The 23,838-nt window shown below is 44.9% G+C and overlaps 1 protein-coding gene across 10 annotated transcripts in view; it reads right to left on the bottom strand.

Annotated features, from left to right (window-relative positions):
- The window catches only part of PSPH (phosphoserine phosphatase), a 90,594-nt gene that overhangs the window by 5,792 nt on the left and 60,964 nt on the right, over window positions 1–23,838 (bottom strand). For 2 of the 10 annotated variants that reach the window (XM_058286008.2, XM_058286005.2), the window contains 3 exons: window positions 3,654–3,812; window positions 2,357–2,491; window positions 719–864 (listed from right to left, as the gene is read on the bottom strand). In XM_058286008.2, the coding sequence (XP_058141991.1) occupies window positions 719–864; window positions 2,357–2,491; window positions 3,654–3,793 (421 nt within the window). In that variant the 5' untranslated portion in view covers window positions 3,794–3,812. Of the gene's footprint in view, window positions 1–718; window positions 865–2,356; window positions 2,492–3,653; window positions 3,813–4,172; window positions 4,477–8,357; window positions 8,452–15,000; window positions 15,681–17,769; window positions 17,927–18,032; window positions 18,300–23,838 lie in introns of those variants that run through there. The other 8 variants (XM_071211188.1, XM_071211187.1, XM_071211189.1 and 5 more) reach the window with 8 other exon arrangements.

Genomic DNA, 23,838 nt, shown 5'->3' with positions numbered 1-23,838 from the left:
TACATTAGGCCATAAGAACCTGGAAGCAAATTAGTTTCATCCTCTAATCTTCCAGTGTAGTAATCTCAAACTTCATTGAGGTGATAGACCACCATGAACTAGTAATATTCTAAATGTGAACTAAATTAATATATAATTTTTTCTAGAAGGATCAGTTATCTCCATTTTTACAGTAATTACCACACTCGTTCCCTCCTCCTTTTTATAATATTCTCCACCTACACACCCTTCAAAAGTGTATGGTTAACACATTTTAAATGTTTAAATTAGTATCATTTGGTTTTAAGAATGTCAGCTACCCCTGAAATAGCTGGAGACCTCTTGAGAGGATCTAAAATGACAGCTACAGGGCAGTGTCCCTCAGTAAAACAACTCTCCTCCATGAGTTTAGATTGGCTTACATAGATGAGCTCTCTCACCAAAGTAACAAAATAAGCAATGTGGGTTACAGAAGAATTCGCATTTTGCTGAATGCAGATCTTTATATACAGGTAGGTGATAATATGGATACAAAATCCAAGATAGATGACAACTTAAGGCTATTTTTCAGAATGAAAGATACCAAGGAGCTGAAGGCAGCAGTCAGGAGAAACGGTTTTCTCAATATTGCCTTCTGGTGACCTCCACTTAAGTTGCATTCCAACAGCCGTTACTAGAATATTGAATACAAAACTGATAATTTTTTTTTAAAAAGAAACTGTTACAAGTCAAATCTTACCATTAAAGTAGAACTTCAGCCTATTGGCAAATACATTGGTCGCTGGGATATTGAGCTTTGAAGCAACATGCTCTACAATGCTCCTGAAACCGCCAGATATCAGGAAAACCTGCACATTTCGCTCTTGTAGGCGACTGACCAGCTCCCTGCAAGAATGAAAAACAAGATACCAAACACTGATTAATACAGAAGAGAAAAAAGGAGACATGAAAAAGAAACTAAATAATATCTTTTCCTCCTGACAACATGTGCCTGAGGCACATCTGTGGCCATATTGGCTCATGAACTCAGGTTTTGTATATTTTTCTGAATGCACTTAGATATTAATAGCTGAGCTTGGCTGCCTCAGGGAGCCACTCCACAGCTTGATTCTGCCCATGGACCCAGAAGCACGAGATGAAGCAGGGCTTAGGCTCTCCCTGGGGAGAGAGGACAGACACAGACAGAAGGACAGACAGACAAGACTGTACATAGTTGCTGAAAAAAACCAGAGGAGCTCTAAAGTTAGGGTGAGATACTCTCAGGAGCTGTCCCGAAATGCAGGTGCGGAGGCCAGAGGAGGCCACCATGTGTACCCGCATGCGACAGAGAAGCCGTGGGCCAAGTATCACCAGCAGCCAGCCCCACAACACCAGTCTTCTGGAAGAAAGCATTGCCTCGGCCATGCCTTGATTTGGACTTCTCCTTAGCCTCAAAACCTCCTAGCAGAAGATTTTAAAGCTGAAATAATGGGCATACTGAGCTCTGCGAAGACATCAAAGGATGAGAGAAGTTTCAAAAAGACTTGGAAGTAGCTGTGACTCATAGAGATGATAATCTCGATTTTTGACTAATACGTTTCACAGATGAATCTATTTAGTTGTGACTATGTGGTTGAGGGCAAAATGCAGGAGACCTGAATTAGTAAATGGAGAACTGGCAGACAAAAACGAAAATATCAGGAGTTGAAAGTGATCTGAAACAATTAACACAAAGGTTGAGAGGCTCAGTGTCCAGTAAATGTAAGCTGGAAGAAGATATTATCATTGGGAAATGACTGTGGTTCATTTTGGTCTGTGAAAGATACAGAAAACACAACTTTGAATACCAAAAGTAGAGAAAATCCAGGAAACATACAAGGAGAGAAAGATGGCCATTCAAGAGTGAGAGTTCATATATGTTCACTGCGTCAAGTGAATATTGGATGAATGGATGAAAAAAAATTGCAGGGAGGCATATGTGGCACAAGTGATTGGGCTCCCGTCTACCAAATGGGAGGTCTAGGGTTCGATTCCCAGGTCCCCCTGGTGAAGGTAAGCTGACCTACGCAGAGTGCTGGCCCACACAGAGTGCTGGTACACACAGAGCGATGGCACAGAAGGATGACGCAACAAAAAGAGAAACAGAGGAGAGACAATAAGAGATGCAGCAGACTAGGGAGCTGAGGTGGTGCAAGAGACTGAGTGCCTCTCTCCTACTCCGGAAGGTCCCATGATCAGTTCCCAGTGCAGCCTAAAGAGCAGACACAGAAGAATGCACAGTGAATGGACACAGAGAGCAGACAACAGGGAGAGGAGGGGAAGAGACAAATAAATCTTTTAAAAAAGAAAAAAATTGCAAGTGCTGAGGGAGACTGAGCAGAGCCAGGGCGCCTCTTACCTTATCCCGGGGGTCAGGTGGGGGGGATGCTCTGCCAGGACCCTTTGTACCTGTTCCCTGGATGGCTGGATTAGCGCCAAGCGCTCAGTGAGGGCAGTCTTGAAGGGCACTGCCCCGCCCATGGCTCGTCGGGTCCTAGGAGAAGATCCAACCATCAAGCCAGCTGATTGTGTCTCTTTTTTTTTTTTTTAAAAGATTTTATTTATTTTTATTTAATTCCCCTCCCTCCCCCGGTTGTCTGTTCTCTGTGTCTGTTTGCTGTGTCTTGTTTCTTTGTCCGCTTCTGTTGTCAGCGGCGCGGGAAGTGTGGACGGCGCCATTCCTGGGCAGGCTGCACTTTTCTTTCACGCTGGGCGGCTCTCCTTACGGGTGCACTCCTTGCGCGTGGGGCTCCCCTACGCGGGGGACACCTCTATGTGGCGCGGCACTCCTTGCGCGCATCAGCACTGCGCATGGCCAGCTCCACACGGGTCAAGGAGGCCCGGGGTTTGAACCACGGACCTCCCATGTGGTAGACGGACGCCCTAACCACTGGGCCAAGTCCGTTTCCCGAGTGTGTCTCCACAGGCCTCGAGCACCCCTCCCCGAGGAAGGTACTCCCAGGAGCCCCACCGTCCATGCCACGTTGCCATGGAAGTGAAGCCTGGAAATCAACTATTGAAGGTCTGCTCGAGAATCACATTACGCTCATGCCCAACAGCCATGAACGCACCACGCGGTGACCTGAGAAAAACCACACCTCCTGCCTCTAGGTGCCTTACTCTTGGAAACCAAGAAAGAAACCCAAGACCAGGCCCTCTGGCATCAGATGCAGCTGGACATAAACTGGTCCATGACCTGGTGACTGCAGGTGGCAGTCACAGAGGGAGGGGCCACTGCTGCAGTGCAGGGGTGGGGGCAGGAGCCCAGGCATCCCTAGAGACTCCAAGTCAGAACTAGCTTTCCAGTAGCCCTCCAAGGCCACGCTTTCGACCACGACACAAAGCACTGGGAGCCTGGAGGCCGCAGGCTGTGGTCTTTGGTCAGTTACAGTCATCATTATCATGACTGAACAAAGGGTATATCTCATCCATATTTGTTTCCCAGAAGCAGGAACCTCATAAATAATGTATAAGTGGATGAAAGGATAATGTATACTTCCAAAAGCATCTCTCAATGATGGAAGGAAAAAGAAAAACCTACTACCCATGCTTCCGAGCCAGGGACTAAAAGCCAGGAACTGGGGCTCTGGCATCACATCCAAAACACTCTGGTTTTGCAATTGCTCATCAGTTCATAAACTGAATACTCTTCCTACATTTCTGACACAGCATCCTCAACGCCGCAGAATTTGGCCAGCTCGTCGATTCCTTCTTCTCTGATGACTGTGCTATCCACATCAAAACATACTGCATCAGCTGAACAGAAAAGTTTTCTCAACTCTGAGTGGGAGACCATCTTTGGAAGGATTTTCTTCCTACAAGAGAAAAAGATAAATGTATTTAAAGACATAAATCATAAAAAGGTCCAATTTTGCCTGCTAATTCCAGGTTCATGTCCAAGTCGGTGCCACCCACCTAAGCACAGCTTCGTGGGCACACTCATTTTTCAACACATACTGAGCACGTTCTAAGTGTCAGGTTCTGGGGTCACAAAGATGAGTGGGCCCCAAACGCTGCCCCCAAGAGCTCGGTCTAGTGAAGGCACCAACTTATAGTTATATTTGACCTTAAACTGATATTCAACTATTTTTTTTTACCTCATAATGGTAGCAGTATGGTAAGGCTGAAACCTCTGTGTGCAAAGGCTCTGTGGGCCCCCAGAGAAAACGTCTTACCTTTTCTGACACAGGAGGCACAGACATTGAGCTGAGTCTTGAGGGGAGAGCTGCCCACTTGAGTGGGTCCTCACAGAGTGCAGTATCGACTGGGCATTTGCTGGGAGCAGGAGAAGGGGGAGGTGGAGGGCAGGAGAGGCGCGTGATGGCGAGGGTGAGGAGGAGCGGCGGTGCGCCAAGGCCACCTGACGACTCAGCCTGGCTGTCGGGCAGTGCACAGGACTGAACGGGCAGGCCTTCGGGCCGGGCTGAGGAGTTTGGACTTTAACTCCCAGGTAAGGGGAAACCTTGAAAGGCTTTATGCCTGGGAAGGAAGGTCATGTTTGTTAGTCACCAGTGAAGAGATGTTAGTTGAAGACAAGGCCTGATGAAAGTCAACAGGGAGAGGAGAGAGAGAGGAGAGCGCCGCGGGCAAGGCCCAAAGGACAGCCACCTGTGAAGTCAGAAGCCTGGGAGGGAGGCCAGAAGAAGAGGCCAAAGGAAAAAACTCCGGGAGAACACAGTGCCACAGTTTCAAGAGAGTGTTGGGTTTTTTTCTGTTTTGTTGTTGTTTTAAAGAAAATCATTAGACTAAGAATCACGGGGTGAAAGGGATCCTAAAGGTGACCCCAACCAGCCTCCCAAAGACACTAATATGTAATGTAGAAGGCCACACAGATGATGCAAATGATCTATATTTAGAACAGAGAGCAGCTGAAGCAAACTCAAAGAAGCTTGACAATCCGCAGCTTGACTGATTTCTAACTAATGCCTTTGGCCAAACAATCCAATTCAAGGTGGGCCTGGGAAAAAACCAATCTTTTAATCCAGGGTTCAGTGAACAATGACCTGTAGGCCAAATCCAGCCTGCTTCCTGTTTTTTGAAAGGCCCACACCAATGATTTTTACATTTTAGGTGGTTGAAAAAAATCCAAAGAAAATCTTGTGACACGTGAAAAGCACATGAAATTCAAATTTCAGTGTCCATAAATAAAGTTTTATTGGAACACTGCCATGCTCCTTTGTTTACCTGTCTAGAGCTGCTTTTGCAAAACAGCAGCATTGGGTAGTTGTGACAAAAACCGTATGGTTCACAAAGTCTAAAATAAATCCTCTCTGGCCCTTCACAGAAAAAAACTGCTGACACCTGCCTCAAGCCCTGATGTGTGAGTACTACAAATAAGAAATCTGAGTTTCATTCATTCATTTTTTTTTAAAGATTTTTTTATTTCTCTCCCCTTCCCCGCCCTCACCCCTCCCCAGTTGTCTGCTCTCTGTGTCCATTCGCTGTGTGTTATTCTGTGCCACTTATGTTCTTGTCAGAGGCACCAGGAATCTGTGTCTCTTTTTGTTGCATCATCTTGCTGCGTCAGTTCTCCATGTGTGTGGCACCACTTCTGGGCAGGCTGCACTTTTTTTCACGCTGGGCGGCTCTCCTTATGGGGTGCACTCCTTGCGCATGGGGCTCCCCTATGAGGGCGACATCCCTGTGTGGCAGGGCACTCCTTGCGTGCATCAGCACTGAGTGTGGGCCAGCTCGTCACACAGGTCAGGAGGCCCTGGGTTTAAACTCTGGACCTCCCATGTGGTAAGCAGATGTTCTATCCGTTGAGGCAAATTCGCTTCCCTCATTCATTCATTTACAATTGTTTCACCAACCATTCTCCAGCGCTCTTCTCCCAGCACAAACACGTGCACACACAATTTACGTTCAAGGAAAACAAAGGACTTGTGTCTTAAATGTGTCACAGTTGGTTTGTGCCTTTGCCAGTGCTGTTCCCTCTGCCTGGACCTGCCCTGCCGTATCCCCATGTTAACCAGCAAATTCCTATTTCTTCAAGGTGCAGATCAAATTGACCTTCCCTATACTACACTAGTTTTCCTTCCCCTAGGCCCAGAATTAAATCACTCCTCTCTGTTAACCTCTGTTATCATCACATTCTTATCACAGATATCTTCTGTCTCCTCTCCAAGCATATGCACTTCTTCAAGAAGGGCCCTTGCCTGAATTATCAGTCTACCTATATATGCAGCATCCAGTGAATGAAGAAGAGGGGAATTTACTCAGAATTGAGAACTCAGAAAGGAATTGAGTAGATTATGGTTCTCAATAAAACAACTCCAATTTACAGTGTTATCAGCCTAAAATTAAGACCCTTGATCAATAATAATGACTATACCCATGAGCCAGAAGCAGCATCTAACTGAAGATGGAAAAAACCTCACAGGCACATTCTGGGTCCTCTTGGCAGGAAAGCATTAAGATGTTATGGGAAGCGGACGTGGCTCAGCTGATAAGAGTGTCCGCCTACCATATGGGAGGGTCCAGGGTTCAATCTCCAGGCCCTCCTCTCCCATGTGGTGAGCTGGCCCATGCACAGAGCTGCCTTGTGCAAGGAGTGCCGTGCCACGCAGGGGCGCCCTATGTAGGGGTGCCTCACATGCAAGGAGTGCACCCCGCAAGGAAAGCCGCCCGGCGTGAAAAAAAGTACAGCCTGCCCAGGAGTGGTGCCACACACATGGAGAACTGATGCAGCAAGATGACGCAACAAAAAGAGACACAGATTCCCAGTGCCACCAAGAGTGCAAGTGGGCACAGAAAAACACACAGTGAGTTGACACAGAGAGCAGATGATGGGGGGGGGAAGGGAAGAAAAATAAATAAAATAAATCTTAAAAAAAAAAAAAAAAAGATGTTGTGGTGGTTGGGAGCTATGTACCCCAAAAAACATGTTCTTAAAGGTAATCCATTCCTGTGGGTATGAACCCATTGAAAGTCAGATCTTTTGATGAAGTTACTCCAGGTAAGGTGTTGCCCAACTCAATCAAGATGGGTCTTAATCCTATTACAGGAGTCCTTTATAAGGATGAAACTCAGAAGGAGAAAACCATGGAAAGCAAGAAGCTGAAAGCTAAGGTCAGGAGGGGCTGCCATGTGCATTATTATGTGACAAAAAAGCCAAGGACCAAGGCTCACTGGCAGCCAGCCCCAGAGTGCCAGTCTTCAGAAAGAAAGCATCGCCTTGATGACACCTTGTTTGGACTTTCTCCTAGCCTCAAAACCATGTCCCAATAAATTCCCATTGTTTAAGCCAACTCATTGCATGGTATTTGCTCTAACAATAAGGAAACTAAAACAGATGTCCATTTTACAGATTAGCTAATAGAGATGTAAGAAAGTTAAATGCTTTATCCAAGGTCACAGAGTTGCTAAGTGGTGGCTAAACAACTAAAATAAAAACTTTGATCTCAAGTGCAGAGACAACATAAAGACTTGCAGAAATGTGTGTGTCTCAGTAAGGTTAAGTACTGATAAGAACCTAAAGTGGACCCAGGAAATATCTCTGACTTTCATCAGAAATTCAGAGCAAAGTTCTACTTGATAGACAACACAGTGGGTGATGATTTACTAACAGTGAAAGAAGAATGCCTGCACATTCTTTGGGAGGCCCGCCTGTGGAAACAGGCTCCAAATTCATCACGTTCCCACAGAACCAGAGAACTCCATCCCAGTTGCTCTAATAGAATAAACCACTGCTCTAACCCTGTCCAGGGGATTCAACCTACTTCTTGTTACAAGGCTAGGCAGACTCACTCTAAAGAGAAGCAATGGGGAGCAGATGTAGCTCAGTAGCTGAGGCCTGCTTTGCATGAAGGTCCCAGATTCAATCCCTGGTACCTCCTAAAAAAAATAACGAGGAGCAGTGCTGGGGAATCATGGAGAAACCACACCACAGAGAAGGGAGGGTGGAGTTTTGACTTGAGTCTGGGAAGTAAGTACACAGAGGAGCAGATCAGCTGAGCCTGGAGAGAATAGAGCCCTGGGAAGAGAGACAGAACGAGTTACCTGATAGTCTACAGCTGGCCTTGTGGAAAGTGCAGGGCAGCTGAGCCCAAGAGCAACATGCCCTGGGTAGAGAGAAACCCAGGAAGCCTGATCTTTTGGCAGACGTTGGCAGCCATCTTGCTCCAATACTTGGCAAAAGACTTTGGTGAGGGAAGTAACTTATGCTTTATGGCCTGGTTACTGTAAGTTTCTACTCCAAATAAATACACTTTATAAATGCAAAAAAAAAAAAGAGAAGCTGTGCTTAAAGCAGCACAATCCTTCTGAACATGGAGAATGAACTGTATGTGAGTGCAGAGAACACCAGGAACAGACAAACAAATGAAGTCAAAGGAGATCAATGGGAAGGGCTAAAGAACCTTATAAGAATGTCCAACAGGGAACAGATGAAGCTCAAGTCGTTGAGTGCCTGCTTTCCATATACAAGGTCCCGGGTTTGCTTCCTGGTCCCTCCTAAAAAAAATAAAATAAACTCCATGAGGCAAGAAAGAATGGGCAAATGGGCAACAGCCCTGAGAATGACTCATGAGCACCCAAATCCTTAAAGCCAGAAAGAAGACAAAGCCAGTCCCCCAGGGCCACTCTGTGCCTGGCACCCAACTGTGAGAACACAGAATGGGTACCCCCCTCAAGAGGCTTCCGTCTTGAGTTGACAAACACAGAGTTATTTTCTCGTGAATGAAAAGCCAGCTGCTGGGGCCTCTTTCCAACCACTGAGACCAGCAATACCTTCAATAAACCCATCAGCCTTGAACATGAAAGAACATGTATATTTTCTTGAGTAAAGTGATGCCTGATGTCTGTAAACCCAGGTAAACACTAGTCCTGACTGAAACAGAATTGTTGATACCTGCCTCCTGGGTTACACTATATATGGTCCTAGAAAGAGAAAATAAGATGTTGGAGACAAACTTTACATTGAACTTACTTGGGAGATTCTTTCTCTACACCCTCCCTAGAGACAGGGCTGGTACAGGACCTTAACTCTGCCCAGGAAATGCTCACACTGGGGCACTCTGGCCCCTGGTGACACCGTTCTCCACTCCGGCTCTCTGCTTAGGCTGCAGAGCAAGCTTGGCCTCAGCTGCCTTGCACTCTTTCCAACCTGTGCTGTAAAATGCTGTCTCCTTGTTCTCTCACTGTTTTGTTTTGTTTTGTTTTTAGGAGGTACCAGGAATTGACCCCAGGACCTCGTACATGGGTCAACCACTTGAGCTACATCTACTCTCCTGATTTTTGTTTTGTCTCCATTGGGGGTAACCCACAATTTAATTCTTTCACATTCACAATTCTGATGTCCACAGAAAAACAATAATGACAACAAGAACAAAAACCCTACTAAGTGAGTTTAGTTGCTTCAAGTAAATTGTGTACATGAGAATGCCACACAAAGAAAAAACATTGCTGGAGAATGGGCTCCGGGTCCTTTCCATGTGGCTGTTGGGGGCAGTAGGAACTAGGGGTGAAGAGTTTAATGGAAGAAGCTGAGCTCAGACAGGGCAGAGCCCTGGGAGACTGCCCTCTTGCAGCTCAGAGCAGGACTCCTGCCAGGCCAGCAAAGGGCAGTCTGAGAAACCACAGCCTTCTAATCCCCAGCTCCTAAAGTACAAAGGAACTTTTCCTTCAGGGCCAGCCCTAAGAGGTTTGATTTTAGATAAGAGGAAAAATCATCCAAACAAATCACCTCCTTATCCAAACTAACTCCCAACTTCCTATCGAACTATCATCTTAGATTACCTTCACCTCCTTCACCTTAGTGTTGGGCTTGACCCCTTACCTTCACCTGTGTAAGAACAAATACAAGCTGGTACTGAGGTCGTGGAGGTCAAGCACAGCCAAGAGAACAAGGCTCACTGGGGCTCGGACATTCGGCTTTGGCCACAGGACAACAGGCACTCAAGTGGCCGCAATGCACAGTGGATTCTGAGAACTTCTGAATTCAGAGGAGAGTGAAAGAGCCCAAAGTCAGGGCAGGGCTTCCCTATACATAGGGCGGCGTTCCCTGGCTAAGGCATGTTAGTACTTTTTATGATAAAATGAACAGCTATTCTTCAGGGGTCCTGAGTGTTTTTTGGGGGGTTTTTTTTGAAGGTTGGCTCCTAGTTACATTTTTAAAAACTCCTTTGCAGCCAGCAGACAAACAGGCAAAATAATTAAACAGGACTTTACAGGAGACTCTCCAAATGTCCAGTAAACATGTGAAAGATGTTCAACCTCATTATTCACAAGGGAAAAGACAAAACCACAATGAGGGGGAAGCACACGTGGCTCAAGTAATAAGGCCTCCCTCCACCTACCATATGGGAGGAACCGGGTTCAATTCCTGGGACCTCCTGGTGAAAAAGAAGGTGTGCCTGCAAGGCGAGCCAGTGCCCGCGTGGTGAGCCAAGTGCCCACAACCAAATACAGGAGAAAAGTTAACAACAAAAGACAAATCAAACTCCTATTTCTCCCATGCTGAATTCCTAGGAGAGGACAGTCTTGTCTTCCTGCTCCTTTCCTGAATAAAAATGCCACATCAAGTTCTGACTACAGAATTCTTTAAGACCCTGTGCGTTCTTCAAACGCAAGAACAGCCTAGAAAGCAGGAATTAGGAAATGAACATCAAGGTCCAGACCTAATACAGAGACTGGCTGGCTGGCTTCACCCCCTCTCCCAGTAGGACCAGTATCAAAAAGGATCAGGGTCAGATGCAAAGTTTCCTAAGACGGCTTCACCTGGGAAGCATTTTACTTCTGCCTCCTTTAAGCGCTGCACAGGAGTAAACATGCTCTGGGCTATGGCTTTGGTTCTGCAAAAGCTTTAGGTCTGACAGGAAATCACCTACACCTGATGAGCAGGGTGCAAAGGTGAGGGAAAGGGAGAGAGGGACTGTGGAGCCGAAAGAAGGCAGTTAGAGAGGAGCAGACTCAGGTACATGACAGACCATAAAATGGTCCCTGCTGCCTGAGGCAACGAAGACAAGGGCAGTCCAAGAATCAGCGTCCTGCTGCAGTCAATAAAAGGGGAACAAAGCCAACAATTTTGAGTTGTAATTCAAATTGGAAACATGAGAAGTGGGTAAGGATGTTAAATCTCAGAAAGAAGGGGAAAAAAAGAAAAAGAAATGGTTAAAAACATAAAGCAAGAAAAAGCAAAGTAGACATCAAAAGGGCAGGGAAGGAAGCAGATGTGGCTGAGGCAACTGGGCTCCCGCCTACCACATGGGAGGTTGCTGGTTCAGATCCCAGTACCTCCTAAAGAAGACACCAAGCTGGCACAAGGTGCAGGCATGGCAAGCTGACACAACAAGAGACACAAGAAGAAAAAACATAATGAGACACAACAAAGCAGGGAGCAGAGGCTCCCGGTGCCTTCTAAAGAAGACAGAGAGCTGACACAACAGACACAGGGAGGAAAAACTTGATGAGAGACACAAAAAGCAGGGAGTAGAGGTGACTCAAGCGATTAGGGACCTCCCTTCCACATCAGAGGTCCTGGGTTTGGTTCCAAGTGCCTCCTGAATAAACAAGGAAGCCAAACAGACACAGACACAGCAAGTGAAAGACAACAAGGGGGTGGAGAGAAATAAAGAAAATAAATCTTTAAAAAAAAAGGGGCAGGGAGACAAATGGCTCCTTATAGTAAAGGAAATATTTAATTGAGGGTTCAAACATGATCCTTACTGAACTCAGAGAAAAGCATTTGGCTCCTCACACTCTAACTTGTATTTATAGTGATAATAAAAGAAAAGTCACAAGGCATACCCAAAGTCCTCTAGCCAGTGATGCAAGTCTAGCATGTTTTCCCCATGCTACCAAGCATGGCTGGCTTCATCAGGCTCTCCTAATCTCACGCTCCTGGTAGTTCAATTGCTGCAGTCCACCAGAACTTCCACCCGTTCTCTGTGCCTCAGGGAGGGCCCAATGCCCAGGATGTCAGGACAACAAAAAGAATATTTTCACTGTGTTCTTTCGTATCGTTTACTCTTTCTCCTTTGACACCAACTATGTCTAAAAGAAAATTGTTCTAAAGACACACACCATTTTTCTTCTAACCTGAAATTCATGCATTACTACTTCGCTGTTATTTTTTTTAACCTCCCCCCACCTTGTGGTTTGCTTGCTGTCTGCTTTCTGTGTTCATTCGCTGTGCGTTCTTCTGTGTGTCTGTATTTATTCCTCCCCCCACCTTGCAGCTCGCTTGTTGTTTTTTGTTTTCTCTCTGTGTCCATTCGCTGTGCGCTCTTCTGTATTTTTTTTTTTTAACTTTCCTCCCTTTTTGTTGCATCACCTTGCTGAGCTGGCTCTCCGCAAAGCTTTTGGGTTGGGTGGCACTCCGCGGCACTTGCAGGCTGGAAAAGTCACCAGGCATGGATCAAATCATCTGAAAAATTTTTAAACATCCATTCTATTTTGTTTTCCCAACATGAAAGTGGCAGGGCTAGGAGCATTACTATATCTAAATCCTACCTGGCAGTTGTAATAAAATATAGAAATCTTGGAATTTATTCTCTTCCTTGACCTGCATCTCAATACCGAAAATGAACTCAAAAATGAAACACAGGTCTAAACATAAAAGCTACAACTATGAAAGTTCTAAAACAAGGGGGGAAAGTTTCACCATTACAGGAAGGGGCCTCTAAAATGGGCCCCAGGAGCCTGCCTCCTTTTGTGATTCCCTGGCCTTGACTGTGGACTGATTTAGCGACTCTTCTCTTAAAGAGAATGAGGCAGAGTGTGAGAGGATGTGACTTGCAAGGTCAGGCTGAGGCACAAATGAGTGCCAGTAAAACTGGTGACATCTGAATAAGTTCTGCATATTGTGCCCATGTCAATTCCTCAGATTGGATATTTGTGCCATGATTCTGTGCGATGTTGCTGAAGGGGCTGGGGGAAAGGGAAAGATCTATGGGATTCTCCTGTACATTTCTCTGCAACCTCCTGTGTGGCTATAATTCTTTCAAGGTAAAAACTGAAAAAATAGCAAGTTCAATATTTATGAACCTTTTCTTGTGAAACTGAAACTCAGCCTAATATTATATATTGCCCAAGAATTACCTCCTGCAAGTCTCCTTGTTGATCAAATGTGACCCCTCTCTAAGTCAAACTGAGTATATAAACACACTACCTATCCCCTGGCATAGAACATGACTCCCAGGGATGAACCTCCCTGGCACTGAAGGATTATTACCAAGTGCCATCTAGCGATGCAGTTGGAAAAAGACCTTCATCAAAAGGGGGAAATATTAAATACAAATGAGTTTTTTTTGTTGTTTTTTTTAAAGACTTATTTATTTATTTAATTCCCCCCACCCACCCCGGTTGTCTGTTCTCTGTGTCTATTTGCTGCATCTTGTTTCTTTGTCTGCTTCTGTTGTCGTCAGCAGCACGGGAAGTGTGGGCGGCGCCATTCCTGGGCAGGCTGCACTTTTTCTTTCGCGCTGGGCGGCGCTCCTTAGGGGTGCACTCCTTGTGCGTGGGGCTCCCCTACGCGGGGGACACCCCAGCGTGGCAGGGCACTCCTTGTGAGAATCAGCACTGCGAATGGGCCAGCTCCACACGGGTCAAGAAGGCCCAGGGTTTGAACCGCGGACCTCCCATGTGGTAGACGGACACCCTAACCACTGGGCCAAGTCTGTTTCCCACAAATGAGTTTTTATGGTTAAGAGATTTCAAAGTGAGTCAGAAGATCATTCCAGGGGAAACGGACTTTGGCCCAGTGGTTAGGGCGTCCGTCTACCACATGGGAGGCCCGCGGTTCAAACCCCGGGCCTCCTTGACCCGTGTGGAGCTGGCCATGCGCAGTGCTGATGCGCGCAAGGAGTGCCGTGCCACGCAAGGGTGTCCCCCGCGTGGGGTAGCCCCACGCGCAAGGAGTGCGCCCGTGAGGAAAGCCGCCCAGCGTGAAAAGAAAGAGCAGCCTGCCCAGGAATGGCGCCGCCCACGCTTCCCGTGCCGCTGACGACAACAGAAGCGGACAAAGAAACAAGACGCAGCAAATAGACACCAAGAACAGACAACCAGGGGAGGGGGGAAATTAAATAAATAAATAAATCTTTAAAAAAAAAAAAAAAAGAAGATCATTCCAGAGGGTATGCTTATGCACAACTCAGCAGGTCTCATGCATGGACTGCTACAGAAAACAATGGCCTCAAACAGGGGTGCTCCTGAGGGCTCTAGTGACATCTAGACACTATAAGTAGGGCAGACAGGCTAAGGAACTCAGCACCCTGTCCATTGGCCTTACTTTGGGGTAAAAGAGTTAACTCATTTATAGTTTCCCTACACATGACTCTTCTGCCTCTTTTATTTGAACCTAGAATTACCACTACACTTGTTAAAAATATGTCTCAGAGACTTAAATTTTTTATCTGTTCATCTGCCAATTGAGCCCTGAATCTCAGTAGAGTTGTAATAGCTACTCGCCAGTTTACTGGACTCACCCAGGACAACTAATAAGGAGATGATGATGGACAACGCCCATCCCAAGGAACAGAGTGTCTCCAACTGCAAGCAAGACTGTTCCATCCTTCTGCCTCATGGGATCTAAGCCCCCTCTCAATTAGAAAGAGGGGGCATCACCATCCCCAAATCCTCAAGATTAGGGAATGAACAATGGACTAAAGTAGACTCACTATTCTATTATAGACTAATTAATCTAGCAAGGGAAGAAACTGTATGATTGATATAAAGGCAGTGGCCACCAGCGGTTCTGAGGGGAGGAAGAGGGAAGAATAGGTGTAACACGGGGGCATCTTTGGGACACTGAAATTGTCCTGCATGACACTGCAATGATGGGTACAAGCCATTATACATTTTGTCAAAACCTATAAAATGGTGCAGGGAAGAGCATAAACTATTACATAAACTATATTACATGATTAGTAGCAATGCTTCAATATGCGTTCATCAATTCTAACAAATGTACCACACTAATGAAAGACGTTGTTAATGTGGGAAAATGTGGGAGGGGGAAAGGATGGGGCATATGGGAATCCCATCTATATTCCCCTTCCCTACCTCGAGATGGCTCCCTTCATCTATTTGCTGTTTTTGCTCGTTGTCTGTTCATTGTTTTTTTGCTCCTTGTCTGCTCATTTTTTCTTGAGGCGGCACCAGGAACCAAACCCAGGGCCTTCCACATGGGAGGGAGGTGCTCAGCTGCTTGAGTCATATCCGCTCCCTGCTCATTTTTTTTTTTTTAGCTCATTGTCTGCTCATTGTTTGCTTGTTGTCTTGTTCATTGTTTGCACTTGTTGTCTGTTTGTCTTCTTTAGGAAGCACCAGAGACTTACCATGTGGGAGGAGGTGCTCAACTGCTTGAGCTATATTCGCTTCTCCCCTATATATATGTGTGTGTGTATTTTCAAGATTCATTTATTTACTTATTTCTCCCCCTCACCCCCCACCTCATTGTTTTGTACTCGCTGTCTGCTTTTGGGTCCATTTGCTGTGTGTGCTTCTGCGCCTGCTTGCCTTCTCTTTAGGCAATATGGGAAACCAATCCTGAGACCTTCCAGAGTGGGAGAGAGGTGCTCAATCTCTTGCACCACCTCAGTTTTCTGGTCTGATGCATCTCTTATGGTCTCCTCTGTGTCTCTTTTTGTTGCATCATCTTGCTGTGCCAGCTTTCTGCATGGGCAAACACTCTTGCATTGCGTAGGCCAGCTCACTGCACAGGTCAGCTTGCCTTCACCAGGAGGCCCCGGGAATCGAACCTTGGACCTCCTATATGGTAGAAAGAAGCCCAATCACTTTTTAAGCCACATCCGCTGCCCCCCCTCCCCATATTTTTGATGTAACATTTATGTACTCTAAAGCTTCTTTAAAAATAAAAAAACAAACATTTTTTTTTAAACCATACAAAACAAACAAAAGAAATGTGGCTTCCTTCACAGACGCACACTCTTCCTTGCTTGCTCTCAGGGAAGCCAGTTGCCATGTTGTGAGCTGCCCTGTGGAGAGGCCCACTTGGTGAGAACTGATGGAGGCCTCTGGCCAAGGACCAGTGAGGAACTGAGGCCCTGAGTCCAATAACCCTCCAGGAACTAAATCCTACCAACTCTGTGTGCTTGGAAGCAGATCCTCCCCAGTCAAGCAGTTAGATGAGAACGGTACCACAGTCAACAGCAACCTCTTAAAAGAGACCCTGAGGCACAACCACACGGCTAAACTGCTCCCAGATTTGGGACCCACAGAAACTGACACAATAAATATTGGGGTTTTAAATTGGTAAGCTTTGGGGTAATTTGTTATGCAGCAGTAGATAACTAATACAACATTAAGGTAGGCAAAATTTTCTTAAAGACACAAAAAGCACACACAAAAGAAAAAAAAAGTCATATGGACTTCATCAAAATAAAACACTTTTATCTTCAAAATATATCCTTAAGGGGGTTGGAAAAAAAAAAAAAGGCAAGTCACAGAATGGAAGGAAACATATATATAACAAAAGACTTGTATCCAGAATATACAAAGAACTCTTACAACACAATAATAAGATAAACAACCTATTAAAAAATAAGCAAAAGACTTCAGTAGACATTTCAAAAAAGACGATAGGTAAATAAGCTTATAAAAAAGACTGAAAATATCATGGACATGGAACAACTAGAATTTTCATATTTTCCTGATGGGAATATAAAATGGTGCAACCACTTCAGAAACAAGTTTGGTAATTTCTTATACAGTATAATTAAACATATACTTACCATAAGACCCAGCAAGCCCACTCCTGGAGATTTACCCAAGAGAAATGAAAATAATTCTCCACGAAAACCTGGTATATGAATGTTTATAGCAGCTTTTTATTTGTGACAGCCCAAAACTAGAAGAAACCCAAAATGTCCATCATGGATAAATGGTGGTATATCCCTACAATGGCCTACTATTCAGCAATTAAAATAAATGAAATACTGATACATGCCATACATGGATAAATTAAATTTTTATTTTATTTTAAGGTGGTACAGGGATTGAACCTGGGACCTCATATATGAGAAGCAGGTGCTCAACCAATTGAACTACTTCCACTCCCATAAAATAGATATTCTGCTGACCAAAACCCAGATACAAGAGTATATACTGCATGATTCCATTTGTATGAAACCCTAGAAAAATACAAATAAATGCTGTAATGACAAAGAACATATCTGTAGAGTTGGGTGGGAAGCATTAGTTGGCAAGAGAACCTAGGAAACTTTTAAGAATGATGGAAACGTGGTAGTGATTACAAGGGTATATACATTTGAAAAAACGCCCCCAAACATACACTTAAAATTCATACACTTTATTGCATGTAAATTAAGTGTCAACAAAGTAGGCTTAAAAAGTTATTCACATTATTTGAAACTTTTCAAAGTCTGGCCTACTTTGTTTCACCAACATGAAAGTTACAGGACAAGAAGCATGATTATATTAAAGTCCTACCTTGGGGAGCAGGTGCGGCTCAGTCGTTGAGAGCCTCCCTCACATTGAGAGGTCCTGGGTTCAATCCCTGGTACCTCCTTTAAAAAAAAAAAATCCTACCTGGCAGTTGTAATGAAGTACAAAAATCTTGTGTATTATTATTTTCTTTCCTGATCCTCAGTCTAATACCAGTCAATCAAATATTTAAAGAGTAACTACTCCAAGTCACATTTGAAAAAACAAACACAGTAACTAAATTTAGTGAATGAAAGAATTATTTAATTCCCAACGTGAAGCTGTCTCTTGATAACAATGTATCTGGTAAGTACTTATTTAAAATTCTAATTCTAATGGGAAAGATGACAAAATCAGACACTGCACCTCTCAATTTGGGGCATCGCTCCAATCTCGCACTGATGAGTCTCCCGTGCAGGATTGCATCATTCATTCAAGCCGTTTGGCAATAGGCAGCAGAGGGATAAAACAAGTGAACATCCCCAAAAGTAAATTAATGAAAGGCAGGCCTTGAAAGTCCGTGAAATATCTTACCCATCCAGCTGAAGGGAAAGAACTGTGCAATGAGGGAGGCCCCGGCGGTGGAAAAGGCAGCCGGTAGGGAGGGAGAAGCCGGTGCGGGGACTTACCGGGGCGCTGCGCTCGGGCCTGGGCCGCCGCCGCCGCCTCCGGGGCGCCCGGGCTGCACCCTTCCGGCTGCGGGGAGCCTCGGGGAGCCTCGGGCTGGCTCGCACGCTCGGGCGCGGAGTCCCGGAGGAGGGGAGGCGCCCGCGGGCTGAGCCTCTACCACACAATCCGGGGAGATCTGCTGAGGAGGACGGGCTTCCGTTCCGCTGTGCATGTGCGTTTCCAACCTGGAGCCGACAAACCTCGCCCGGAGCCGCCCGAGCCGCCCGCCCCGCCCCTCGGGAGGGGCTCCCGGCCCCGCCCACCCAGACCGGCGCCGAGTCTCGCCTCCGCAGCAGCGCGCGGTCTCCCCTCGGCAGCCGAGGGACTGAGGAGCCCCGCGGCCTTCCGGGGCCGCCTCCGCCTCCTGGCACGGGCCCACGGGCAGGCGAGGGACCTCTGCGCAGCTAATGAGAGCTAAAGGGGCCTTTTCTGAAATCCACGATTGGAAGGACGCTCTTGTAGGAATTTAGGCCCCAAGGGAACTTCAAAAACAACCTATTTTCGCAACTTAACTGCAGAAACCATGAATGACAAAACGAGTCTTTGCATTGACTTTTTTCGTGTGTGCGTGTGTGTGGTCATCTTATTTTCTTCTAGGCATCGTCACTTTCCCAGGTACATTTTGTTGACTATGACAATTAGACAACTGAGGGCCGATTGTCCCCAAGCTTTTACCTTGGTGTAGCTGGCTGGAGCTGGCCGATGAGGGCCCACCCTAAAACAGAGCGGACACCTCGCGCTCCAGGCTCCCTCTACGCTGGTCAACCGAGGCAGAAGGGATCCAAGTGCTGGGGCAGGACTCAGGGTCACCGCATCCCTGCTTCTTCCTACTAAGCCCCTCCTGAAACACAATTCTCCCCGGTAGAGAGTCCTGAGGCGCTTTGATTGGGTGTGCCTCTGAAGTTCAGTATTGCCAGATTTCATCAGCAAGAAAATGCAGGTGTGGGGCCCACCCAGTTTAATTTCTCCCTGGTCTGCTGGAGCTGATTCTGATGAAGGATGGGGAGGGGGGGGAACTTGGGGAGGAATTTTGATGCTTTGAGCTAATGAGGTGAAGGACTAAACAATTAGTGGGGGGAGGGACAAAAATAAAGGGTCTGAAATAATCAAGTCAAAAACCTATATATATTTTGTAGTAATTAAATCTGAAATAAGTATAATAAAGGAAACAAGAGGTTAAACACCAAATGTTTGTATATGTATAAAATGGTCATTGAGCACTGATTTCAAGGGGGAAAGAACTTAAGTACAAAAAAAGTGTAACTATTAATCATATTCCACAGATGTTTAGTATGAACTATATTAGATGAAGTATTTACATTGAATAAAATGTGTCAGCTATTCGTGGTTCTCTCCACCTCCCACTCAGACCTGCACTGACACCTGTGACAGTGAGATGGCAGTGGTGAAGAAAGGAATGGGTGGTCTCAAACACAGTATCAATGAGGACGTAATTTTGCCAGACAAGGCATAGCTGTAGAAACAGATGACAATATGCTTCATTGTTGGTCTTACTGCAGTAATGTTAAGTAACACACATGAACCAAACACAGTATAATATAATGACATAATCAAAACATTAACAAAGGGAAGCAGATGTGGCTCAAGCAGCTGGGCGCCCGCCTACCACATGGGAGATCCCAGGTTCAGTTCCCAGTGCCTTCTAAAGAAGACAAGCAAGACAGCAAGCTGACTCAATGGGCTGGTGCTAAGGGTTGATGCAACAAGATAATTCCACGAGGAGACACAGCAAAGAACCGCAATGAGAGACACAACAAGCTGAGAACAGAGGTGGCTCAAGCAATTGGGCACCTCCCTCTCGAATGGGAGGTCCTGGGTTTGGTTCCTGGTGCCTCCTTAAAAAAAGAACACTAGCAGACACAGAGCGCACACAACCAACAGAAAGAGCAAACAGCACAAACAACAAATAAACAAATAGATAAATCTAAAAAAAAATCAGCAAATTCTTTTCCTAAGTTTTCATTATAACTTATGAGTGAAAAGTAATACAGGTAATACAGGTGCTCCTAAAGATTTCCTGTGGATCACATTTTATAAGCTAACCCATTTTTCTACTGATTGTTAGAGGTGGGCTCTATTTTTTAAAAAAAGTTATTGAGATGTAATAAAATAGCCTTCTAAAATATAGTGAATTGGAATAATCATTCTAGAAAACAGTATGATATTTTTTAGTAACACTGAATATGCACATTTTCAATGGCCCAGTAATCCCACCCTCAGGAATGCATTTGGAAGAAACTTTTGCACTTGAGTATCAGGATTCACATACAAATATATGCATGGCAATGCTACATACACTGAAATAATCCTTAATAGGAAACTTGAAAAAAAGATCATCTGGGAAGCAGACGTGGCTCAACTGATAGAGCATCTGCCTACCATATGGGAGGTCCAGAGTTCAAACCCAGGGCCTCCTGGCCTGTGTGGTGAGCTGGCCCATGCGCAGCGCTGCTATGCACAAGGAGTGCCATGTCACACAGGGGTGTACCTGTGTGGGGGAGCCCCACACGCAAGGAGTGCACCCCACAAGGAGAGCAGCCCTATGCAAAAAAAAACAGAGCCCGCCCAGGAGTGGTGCTGCACAAAAGGAGAGCTGACACAGCAAGATGACATGACAAAAAGAGACACAGATTCCTGGTGCCGCTGAGAATGCAAGTGAATACAGAAGAACACACAGTGAATGGACGCAAGAGAACAGACAATGGGGGGGGAGAGGGGAAAGGGGAGAGAAATAAAAAATAAATCTTTAAAAAAAAAGAAGACACTGGATGAGCACAAAGATGATTTTGAAAGCACACATAGGAAAATAGCAGATCTTACAGGAATGAAAGGTGCAATAAATGAAATTAAAAATACACTGGATAATATAATAGCAGATTTGAAGGGGCAGAAGAAAGGATTGTTGAGCTTGAAGAAACGGCCTCCAAAAGCAAACATACAAAAGAACAGATGAAGAAAAAAATGGAAAAATCGAATAAGGTCTCAGGGAACTAAACAACAGCAAGAGATGTGCAAACATACATGTCATGGGTGTCCCAGAGGAAAGAAAAGGGAAAAGGGGCAGAAGGAATATTTGAAGAAATAATGGTAGAAAATTTCCCAACCCTACTGAATGACATGGATATGTGTTCAAGAAGTACAATGTACTCCCATCCGAATAAATCTGAATAAACCAACTCTGAGACACATATTAATCAGAATGTCAAATGCCAAAGACAAAAGAGAATTCTGAGAGCAGCAAGAGGAAAACAATATATAACATATAAGGAATACCCAAAAAGATTAAGTGCCAATTTCTTATCAGAAACCATGGAGGCCAGAAGACAGTGGCAGGGTATATTTAAGATACTGCAAGAGAAAAACTTCCAGCCAAGATTCTTATATCCAGCAAGATTGTCTTTCAAAAATGAGGGTGAGTTTAGAATATTCACAGATAAACAGAAACTGAGAGAGTTTATAATAAAGAGACTGGCTTTGCAGGAAATAATAAAGGGTGTACTACAGTCTGAAAAGAAAAGACAGGAAAGAGGAGCTTAGAAGACAGTGTAGAAATGAAGATTATATCAGTAAAAGTAACTAAAAGTACCAAAAGAGTGGTGAAAATAAAATGACAGATAAAACCAAAAGGTCAAATGAGTGAAATAAGAACTACCTTTACAGCAGTAACATTGACTGCTAATGGATTAAACTCCCCAATCACAAGACATAGACTGGTCAAATGGATAAGAAAATATGAGCCACCTATATGCTGTCTGCAAGAGATTCACCTTAGAACCCAAGGACACCAATAGATTGAAAGTGAAAGGCTGGAAAAAAAAGATATTCCATGCATGCAGTAGCAAAAACAAACAAACAAAAAAAGCCAGAGTAGTTATACCTATACCAGATGAAATAGACTTTAAAATATAGTAGTAATATAGAATCTGAGGAGGAAGTCAGGAGGAAAAAAATTGATTTACAATAGCGACTAAAAGAATCAAATATTTCGGAATAAACTTAACCAAGGATAAAGGACTTGTGAGGCTGGCTAGTAAATAAGGGATAATAGACAGATCTGGAACCTGTCAGGAAACCCAAGTGGCCACTAATAATCCACAAAATGGCTGCTGGAAGAACATGTGAAAACCTCCATTTGGAACAAGATCTCCTCCGGAAGCCAGGAGAAGCCAGGGATATTCTCCAGGAACCTTATCATTAGGCCCTCTCAGGGGATTGATGGTGAGATAACCAATCAAAACAACAAACAACTGTGACTCCTCCCCTGACATTAGCAAAGGGGCGGAATAATTAATGGTTTAAAAAGCAAGGGGACAAGTCAAGCTGGCCCTGTTCTTGCCTTCTTGCCTGCCTGCATCAGCACGCAATGCATTTTGTAATCCGTAATGGGCATTTTGTAATCCGTAATGGGGAAATTGTAATCTGTGAATCAGCCCTCTTCACTCCTTTCCAGCCCCTTTCCTTCCTACCTAGGACCCATAATTTATTATTTTCTCTCATTTCTCTTCTCATCCTTCCTTAATAAATTACTGGCCTAACTAAACTGGCATGCACTTAAAATTCATTTTTTGTAGCTTAGCCAAAAACCTAGAGCAAATCCAGCAACACTTGTATTCAGAAAACTACAATGCATTGCTAAAAACTTTTTTTTAAAAGACATAAATAAGTGGAAGAGGGAAGCAGATGTGGCTTAAGTGACTGAGCGCCTACGTACCACATAGGAGGTCCCAGGTTCAGTTCCCAGTGCCTACAGGAGAAGCCAAGCAAGACAATGAGCTGGTGTGCAGGCCTGACACAACAAGATGATGCAACAAGATGACACAAGGAGACACAAAGAGGAAACAAAGTAAGAGAGACAACAAAGCAGGGAGCAGAGGTGGCTCAAGCAATTGGGTGACTCTCTCCCACATGGGAGATCCCAGGTTTGGTTTCCCGTGCCTCCTAAAGAGAAGATGAGCAGACACAGAAAGGAGACAGTGTGTGAAAACAACGAAGGGGGAGAGAATAAATAAAATGAACCTTAAAAAAAAAAGTGGAAGAACATTCCGTGCTCACAGATTGGAAAAATAAATATCATTAAGATGCCAATTCTACCCAAACTGATATACAGATTAATGCAATCCCGGTAAAAATTCCACCAGCATTTTAAAAATAAATGGAAAACAAAATTATCAAATTTATTTGGAAGGATAAGGGGTCCCCAAAAGCCAGAAACATCTTAAAAGGAAAAGCTAAGTTGAAGGATTCTCACTTTTGGACTTTAAATCATATTACCTAGCTACAGTGGTAAAAAACAAACAAACAAAAAACCCAGCATGGTCTGACATAAAGACAGACACTTCACAGAAGCGGATTTGGCCCAGTGGTTAGGGCATCCGCCTACTACATGGAAGGTCCGCGGTTCAAACCCCGGGCCTCCTTGACCCGTGTGCAGCTGGCCCATCCACAGTGCTGATGCACGCAAGGATTGCCCTGCCACGCAGGGGTGACCCCACGTAGGGGAGCCGCACGGGCAAGGTGTGCGCCCCGTAAGGAGAGCCGCCCAGCGCGAAAGAAAGTGCAGCCTGCCCAAGAATGGTGCCGCACACTCGGAGAACTGACACAACAAGATGATGCAACAAAAAGAAACACAGATTCCCATGCCACTGACAACAACAGAAGCAGACAAAGAAGAAGATGCAGCGAATAGACACAGAGAACAGACAACCAGGGCAGGGAATAAATAAATAAATAAATCTTTAAAAAAAC

This window comes from Dasypus novemcinctus, chromosome 23 (assembly GCF_030445035.2).
Source record: "Dasypus novemcinctus isolate mDasNov1 chromosome 23, mDasNov1.1.hap2, whole genome shotgun sequence".
In the NCBI taxonomy this organism is placed as follows: Eukaryota; Metazoa; Chordata; class Mammalia; order Cingulata; family Dasypodidae; genus Dasypus; species Dasypus novemcinctus.
Note: the sequence above shows the minus strand (reverse complement) of the source record. Positions and strands in the feature narration are given on the sequence as shown.